This window comes from Syzygium oleosum, unplaced genomic scaffold (genome assembly GCF_021117445.2).
Source record: "Syzygium oleosum isolate NSW1041296 unplaced genomic scaffold, Sole_v2.1 Sole_v2.04, whole genome shotgun sequence".
In the NCBI taxonomy this organism is placed as follows: Eukaryota; Viridiplantae; Streptophyta; class Magnoliopsida; order Myrtales; family Myrtaceae; genus Syzygium; species Syzygium oleosum.
This window is the reverse complement of record NW_026607488.1, coordinates 3,693,431-3,702,239: the sequence shown is the minus strand read 5'-3', so window position 1 is coordinate 3,702,239 and position 8,809 is coordinate 3,693,431. Positions and strand designations below refer to the sequence as shown.

The following is an 8,809-nucleotide window of genomic DNA, read 5'->3' as shown; positions in this document are numbered from 1 at the left end:
CCATCCCAAGTGGCATGCTGATGTGGGCAATTTGTTGATTTCCGCGTCGCAATTTGCAACAGCAATTGGTAGGGAAGATTACATTTAAATATCGTGCAAATGTGTAGGACTATATTTACAAAATTGAAAAGTTAAAACTGAATTGACATCCGTACAATAGGTTTATGACTAAATTGATAACTTTCCCAAATATTTAAATAATCGCTCCTTCAATGGACATATGTATAATCATTTTTGAGTTAAGTACGCTAAGAGTGCCATAACTTTCGTACGGCGCTCATTTGAGTGCCACAAATTTGAAAAATTGATCACTTAAGTGCCATCGGCGATTTGTCTTGTCGGAAAATCCGACGTAGCATCGCTAGCGTTGACGTGGAAAATTAATAAAAAAATTCAAAAATTATAAAAATCCACGTCAGAATGGGAAATTAATAAAAAAAAAAGTCCACAGAGGATGATTTGTCGAAAATGACATTCAAATGATCGATTTTACTTCGATGTGGCACTTAAGTGAGCGAAAAAAAAATTATGGCATTCAAGTGAGCGCTGTACAAAATTTATGGCACTCGTGTGGTTCTTATCCTCTCTGAGTTGTGACTTTTTCACTTCCGAATTCCATAATAGACTACCATGTGTTCTTCAATTTTACAAGTCAACCCTTTTATTACTTAGTAACTTGAAATAATGACCTCTTTCAAGTTCCAGTAGATTATGAGCTGCTTTTCTATTTGAGAAGGATCGAAACTGATGTAGCATCTCAAATTTACCAGTATATTGCCACCAATATAATGGGTTTATATTTTCAAATCCCATAGTAGATTATCAATTGCTTTTAGTTTCATTAAGGGGCCCACTATTGTACCACTTTCAAATTCCGTACTAGATTTCAATTGCTTTTAAGGTTCACAAGTGGACCTGTTTATTCGTCAGTGAGTTACCAACAAAATAATGACTTTTACGTACTTTTTCCGCAGTAGATTATCAACTTTTTTAAAAATTTTACAAGTGAGCTTGTTTAGTTGTTAGTGAGTTATATCAAAGCAATAAGAATGCTAGGAGTATTAAAAGTTGTAATTTAAATTTATGAAAAGATGCAATTAGACAACGTGTAATGTGTAAATTATATGAGACACCCAAAACCATCTTCATATAAGGGTGCGTTTATTTGAAGAAAATTATTTTTCAAAAATTAACTTTTCGAGTTTTCACTCGTTTAGTTCGTCGAAAATGATTAGTCAACTGAAAACACTTTTTAGTCAAAGAAAATACTCATGCATAAAATTAGGATAGTGAATTTCTAAATCTTAGAAGGCGAAAACACTTTTTGAATTTTTTAGTTTTTTCCTTTTTTCTTTTCTTTTTCTTTTTATTCTTTTCTTTTTCTTCAATTTTGTCATTACCTTCTTCCTCGTAAGGGCCGACAACCGACCACAGGCACGATCCTCGCCAGAGGCTAGCTAGGTTGACCGTCGCCGGTGGCCTGCCACAGTTGTCACTACGGCTTGACGATTAGTGAAGAAGGAAGAAGGAAAAAGGGAAGGAAAAAGAAAGAAAAGAGTAAAAATTATTTAAAAATTTGATTTTTTTCTTGCGTCACATAAAGTCATGAGATTGAAATTATTTTCTAAATGAGATCCAAACACTAGAAAAAAATTTCGGTCACATATCACCAAATAAAAAAAAATAATCATTTTCTTAAATAATGATTTCTCGAAAAGTATTTTTCGTTATCATGAAATTTTTCTCCAAACAAATACACCCTAAGCTTTTGTTATAAGTTTCATACCTTATCCCAGCAACGATCTTTCTCACGCAAAAAGCCTCTATTCAAGATCGTTGTCCCACTAAACATCAACTAACTCTCCACTCCAATTCTCCACCTCCTCCTCCTCCACCACCACCATGCAAGCCTCTCAACCTCCTACTCCGACCCATTTATGGTACTTGCGGGACGAGGACATGCCGCCAGCATTCAAGGACTTAATCTCCTCTCTCCCTTCAGAAAAAGACTGGATCGCCACCCCTCTCCGCTTGTACCAGGGCTTCTGGTTCCCCTCTAGGCTCCTGAATGGCGTCCTCGCTTGCCAAAACCACTTCCAAGCTCACCCCTCTGACATCATCCTCGTCACCAGCCCGAAATGCGGCACCACCTGGCTAAAGGCCATCCTCTTCGCTCTTTTGAACCGTGCCAAGTACTCCGACTCCGACTTACAACGACGCCACCCTCTCCTAACCCAAAACTCCCACGACCTCGTGCCGTACTTGGAGCTCAAGCTCTATCTCGAGCAAGAAAATCCCAATCTCGCTGCTTTAGCGTCCCCGAGGCTCCTCGCCACCCACATGCCTCATTCCTCGCTTCCACAGTCGGTGAGGGACTCCAACTGCAAGCTGGTTTACCTGTGTAGGAACGCCAAGGACACCTTCGTCTCATTGTGGCACTTCACCAACAAGCTGAAGCCTGAAGAGAAGGGCCAGATGCAGATCCAGGAGTGCCACGACAAGTTTTGTCAAGGGCTGAGCGCTTACGGGCCTTACTGGGACCACGTGATGGGTTACCACAAGGCGAGCTTGGAGAAGCCCGAGAAGGTGTTGTTCATGATGTACGAGGAGATGAAAGAGGATCCGCATGCTCATGTGAGGAGGTTGGCCGATTTCCTGGGGTGTCCATTCAGTGAAGAGGAACTGAGAGATGGGACGGTGGAGGGAATAGTGAGGATGTGTAGCTTTGACAATTTGAGCGCATTGGAGGTGAATAGGTGCGGGAAGTTGCCGAGTGGAGCAGACAAGAAGTGGTTCTTCAGGAGAGGCGAGGTTGGAGATTGGGTGAATTACATGAGTGCTGAGATGGGGGAGAGACTGGACAGTGTCATGGAAGAGAAGTTGCATGGTTCTGGTTTGAAGCTTTGAAGTTCGGTTAAGTAGAAAAAGTATCTGCAGGCCATTGATGAAGCTTTGTATATCTCATGCTATGGGATGAAAAGTCTTCAGTGGCATTGTCAATCGTGGCTTCGTCTCCATAGAGAGATGCTTCATGGTTTTGATTTTAGTCTTCATTGATTTGGCCAACACGTAGTTGGCTAATAAAAAGCTGCCTTCCTTCTTGCTGGGAGCTTATGGATTTATCTTCTGTTGTTCTTTTCAGTTCCTTTTTTTCTTTTTGCTAAGTGAAGCTTCAGGGCATATGTTCTTCTATATGTGTTGTAGTTTAATAAACATTCGAGTTCATACCTTCCTCCTCCTCTTCCTTCGGTTGCACTGCCTCAGAATACTTCGTCTGAGGAATGGGTCTCATTCGAAATGGCCAGTGGCTGTGCCGTTTCCCTGGTTTGGCTTCTGTGTTCTGTTACTTTTTTTATGGTTCGGGTCATGAAGTAATGTCCAGGATGAAGAGTAAAAGAATATATTATTTACTTAGGCTGGGTTCTTTTATTTATGCACACCTAAACTTTTAAGCGGCCTTCCTTGCATCTGCTAGCCTATGAACTTCGAGCAAATGTAAACTATTATCCATAATCCACTCGTGCAACCGAAAACTACAGCTTATTAGGTGCCTGTCTTCCTTGTGTCCCCGTCTGCCTCGTGGTATTTTGTGCACAATATTGTTTTCAATTTTAATGTGACATCTATTACCATTTTAAATGTGCATGTCCATGCTCTTGTGATTTGTCTTTCTAATTTTCTCCATTATCCGATGAAATTTCTCACAAGACTCTGAATGATATCATACTAATTCATTTCAGTCAATCCATACATGCACATGCCCTCGAGCATCCACAATGTATGTCCTGTACTAATTTTCATTTAAAGTCGGTCCAAGTAACTCCTTTTAAATTAGGTATTAACTACGTGGGAGCTGACAAATCAGCCATGCCCATCTTTCGCCTGGAAACATGTGATACTTCAACTGTATCCGGAAAGGCAGTACTTCCCCGGCATTTGTAGCTTGTTAAGGGACTCTCATTTTCTTGAGACACTTGCTATTTATGTTTATCCTGGAAGAGATGACTATCAATCCAAGGTATGAATGCTTGAACTTTAAAATTGTATTTCCATATTCGAATTTGGAAGTAACGGAGATTGAAAAGTTGCTTTAATTAGCATGCCAAAGCAGGGTGGAAGCTTGCATTTGAGTTCAATGGCTTTAGTTATTGGAGTTCAGTGGACGGAACACTTCCCTGCCTCGAGCACCAGCTTAAGCATGTTAAGATATATGGTTGTGTATTGTAGGCTAATGTCATTGAGCTCATTGAATTTCTACTTAAGAATGCACTGGTCCTGGAGAAAATGGAAATTTCTACCAAGAAGACTCGGCAGCAAACTTATCGCAAGTACATGTTTTCCAGTGACATTGGTTGTCCGAAAGATTATTGTACATTGGATACGCTCCTAGAGTTTTCGCAAAAGTTGTTGAGTTTCCCACGGGCCTCAACACGAGCAATAATACACCTGGGTTAGATACTGGTATTGGAATTGTGTTCACCCTTCTTTTGGACGCCCTTGATGTTTCTATGTCAGGCATGTCTCACATCTGGTAGACTTTACAAGTAGTCGGTCTTTATGATGAATTCGCCCTTTTGCCTCAGGTCTACGAATTTGCAACATCCACGACTCTGTTCAGGCAGCTTTATGAATATTTTTTATAGTGGATGCGCCTTTTTTATTTAAGTATGTTTCTCTTAACAGCCTTTCTTTTCAAATTCCCAGCTCTTGTAAATAGTTCGGCCAAGTTTCTTGCAGTATAGATTTACTTGAACAATCTCTTGATACCAGTTTTAAACTGTTAATTAGTAGCCTTCCTTCTTGCGCCTGCTGTTTCTCCTTTGGTTTTTCGTTTTAGAGGCTGCCTCGATGCTTCACTTTTCAGCTGCTACTACCATTTCTTTGTCTTGACAGGAAGTCAATGCAGGTCAACACTCTCGATTGCCGCGGTCTGAATGATTAGTATAAACTGAAGCTACCGTATGGATTCTGTTAAGTATTGAGTTGTGAGGTCCTCAAGTTCGTATCTATTATTGATGTCTATTCTAAAACTGTTAATTCTATGTGCTCCTCTTCCAAATTAATGAGATCACTTTGTTGCTTATTCGACGTGTGAGAGTTTTTTTTCTTTTTAAACAATATGAGTATTTAAACCTTTCGGCGCATTATTGGTGCTCTAATATGAGATTCCACAAAAAGGATCTCTCCCACATTGTTTTCTAGAAGCCTAACGTAAACAATGTCAGAATTGACGAAAGTTGATCCAAATGGGATTTGATTTCTAAACCAAATAGATAGTTTCGACTTGATCAGGCCATCTCGGTTCGGTCTAACATTTGAACCGAACTTTTCCCCGCTCAATCTAGTACATCCTAGTCCGAGTTACTTTAGTTGCTTCTTCGCACTCCTCATACTTTACTTGAATTTGTATTCACTATATGCGAGCTGACAAATCAGCCTTGTCCCATCTTCCACCTGCAAGTCCGTGATGCTTCAACTACTCTTGAGCAGAGTGACAGCTCCATGGTATTTCCAGCTCATACAGAAACTCTTATTTACATATGAATTGATTTATTCATCTCATTTAATCTATCGCAAGTGCTGAAGCGGGCTGGATGCAAGCACATGACTTCAGTGGTGAAAACTAGTGCTTCAAGCAATAGCTTAAGCTTGTAAAGATATATGGATATGTCACTGAGTTCATCTAGTTTCTAATTGATACTGCGCTAATCTTGGAGAAGATGGAGAAAACGGTAATTCAAGTTTCTAAATAATTTGAAAAAAATGAAAAACAATTAAACTGTGAAAGCTACGGAATCTTTTGAAAAAAGTTCAATTAAAAGTTAATAACGATTTCTGCCTTTTTTTCTTTCCCATGAGTTACTGAATCATCCATGTTACCAGCTGGTTTTTACCTTTCTTGCTCCTCTTTGATTTCCCCAAACCAAAGACAATTCACATTCGAATCATTAGAGCACGTAGCCGTGTGCCGGACTAGAACTGAAACGATTCGACATGTGGAAGACGTATCATCCATGTTCCCGGCACGCGACGTCACTTGGCTTGTTTCTTGTTGCACTCCATATGTTTGTAGAATGTCCTGACTAGGTTCAAACTTCCAACCTCGTTTCTAACATATTTCTGTTTAGGCCCGGATTTCTCTATCAGATCCATTTCTCGTCTATTGCTGGGGTTTTGATCACATCATAGCGGTGTACAACGCATGAACTCTTTTAAATGTATCTTCTGAAATCATTTTTCTGTTATGTCTGTGTAATTCGTAGAGTGTGTCCTGGAGTAGATCAACTACGGAGGGCAATAATGTTCTCATGGAAAGCAGCAATGCAAAAAGTCGGAAGGGCCATAAAGATGGTGGAAATAATGTTGCCGGACTCGGTATTGGTCTACATGCTTTCCTTCCTACCCATGAGGGATGCCGTAAGGACAGTGATGGTCCTACGATTCTGTTACCTCTGGACTTTTATTCAGCAACTTATCTTTTGATCAGTGTTGCTTTCCATAACTGTGAAGAATGAACAATGCACACTGGTCTTGAGTGTGATATGAAGTACTTAAATTTCACCAACCATGAATTGACCCTGCATGAGAGCTCCCCAATTGATTCGTTGCGGCTCAAGATGGAATTCTATATGAACTACGCAAAGTATGAGGATGCCTATGATGATCCTGAATTCGAGGACCATAAAACGAAATGAATAAGAATGTCGAACAAACTCTATAAATGGATTTGCTTTGCAGTGAAGAAAAAGGTTAAGTTACTCGATTTGGACGTCCTAGGGTGCGGCATTTCTGTTATTCCTTACAAGGTGCCTAGCATTGTTCTCAGGTGTAGTAGCTATTTAGTAAAGCTCAAGTTAACTGCCTATTATGTCAAACCACTTAGACCAATGCAATTGAAATCGCTTAAAATCTGTCACCGAAGGAAATCATGCTGATTGAGAAGATCCTGGGTGAGATAGTATCTGCTTGCCCATTGCTTGGAGAGTTGTCTCTTGAAAAATGCTATGGTCTCCAGAAGCTCCAATTCGATAGGTGCCCATCTATTGAAGAATTGAACCTCGATCTGTGTGAGGATTTGGAGAAGCTTGATCTTGCTTCCTCTGATGCAGACAAATGAGTATGAGGTCGGCTCTCTTGAATTATTTCGTACTGTTCTAAATGCGTAGTTTAATTTGGTGGTTTGAATGTGTGAAAGATAATTAAGAAACTGTACAATCTAGATCTTCCTTCACTTATATGCTCTGCTGCATGTCCATTGTTTTGTTCCAATGGCGTAATTTCACTCTCACCACCAAAATTCTTAATCTGCCGTCACTCTTCCTTCTAGATTAACCAAAATCAGACACTAAAAGTTTATTCCATAAAAAATAACGATGCCATCGAAGTCGGTTTACTGTTTCAGGGTCACAATTAAGTTGAAGTGACCGACTTCCTTTTCTATCAGTCTAAACAATTCTTTCTTCTATCAGGTATTGATTATATGGGAATTGACCCAACGGCCATGCCCATCGTTTGCAAGGAAGCATTTGACGCTTGAAGTGAGTCTAACAAAGTGGCACCTCCCTGGAATTTCTAGCATAATTAACTTCTCAAACTGCTAAAGGATCCAAGCCAAACTGTCACATATATAAGATGAAAGAAATAGGTGGTAGCCCTAAGGCAGGGAGATTTGTAATATGCCTTCTTGCATCATAGCTAGCATTCGTTCACAATATTTGGTTCAATTACCAATGGCAAAGTCTATTATCATTGGTAATATTTGGAGTAAGGTGCTGTTTGGAGTCATATAATTTTTATTTATAATCAATGAAATCAATCGACTTGCTTATTTATTTATTTCAATGTCACAACTTCAATATTAGGTCTGAGTGCTGAGTTTGTACTCTGTTACCTTGGTCATCCTTACGGATGCTGTTAAATGCCGGCTTGTCATAGAACATGGCACTCGGTGCCTATCTGCTAATGAATGGAGTACTTGAAACGAACAAAACAACGTTGTTTCATGGATCAGATCATCCGTTAGCTTTTAGAGCAAAATAAATCTGTCATTTAGATTATCTGGTTTGCTTGCTATTCATTCAGTGACGTATGAAGGATTGATTGCCGCTGTGAAAGTAGATTTGCAGGATCTCTCATTGGCAGCTCAAGCACAGAACGTCAGTTTAATTGGCAGGTTCCTCAATCTCATCCTTTTCCTTCTTCCTATCTTCCATACTCGCCGTTTTCCTTCCATTGACACTGCCATGGTGCCCAATCCTTCCATCCTTCATTTGCTTTCTATTTCCCATGGCCTCAAAACATTTAGGATTGACCAGCTCACTGTCAACCTCTCCCACGACGTACAAATGAATTAATCCTCTTTTAGATGCTAGTTGGACCATTCCCTTCACTTGCTTATCACTCATGATAGCTATGAGCGGCTCAGGATGTTCACCAGGATCCTCGTACCACATTCTCCTCAAAAGAAGGCAACTAAAGTTAAGGATCAAAAGACCTTTCTTCTATAAATAGTGAAGATTTGCATAATATTAGTTGTGTCATCCTTAAAACTTATGGGGAATTTCAATGTGATTCAAGTGAAGAGGGATAAAACTGAGGAGACTGACCAAGTATATGCAAAAACAAGTAGAGGAAGTGGGACCGGATGTGCTTCAAATCCGGGAAGGGATCCTGGAGGCTCGAAGCGGTATAGCTTCAAGTTCAAGAAACAAGAAAGGTTTGAGATCGGGTAGGGTTGCGGCTTCTACTTTAGGAAATGGCATGACATGAAAAATTAGGAAGAAGCATAGCTTCAAGTTCAAGAAGCAGC

At 40.0% G+C, this 8,809-nt stretch overlaps 1 protein-coding gene across 1 annotated transcript; it reads left to right on the top strand.

The window, feature by feature from the left end:
- The first annotated feature begins 1,839 nt into the window (after nt 1–1,839).
- Nucleotides 1,840–3,118, top strand: LOC115674418 (cytosolic sulfotransferase 5-like). Its single transcript, XM_030596811.2, has one exon. The coding sequence runs from the start codon at nt 1,903–1,905 to the stop codon at nt 2,905–2,907; it is 1,005 nt and encodes a 334-aa protein (XP_030452671.1). The 5' UTR covers nt 1,840–1,902; the 3' UTR covers nt 2,908–3,118.
- The last annotated feature ends 5,691 nt before the right edge of the window (nt 3,119–8,809 follow it).

Bases quoted from the DNA above. Each gene is read 5' to 3' on its own strand.
- LOC115674418 (XM_030596811.2), top strand. From the start codon at position 1,903: ATGCAAGCCTCTCAACCTCCTACTCCGACCCATTTATGGTACTTGCGG.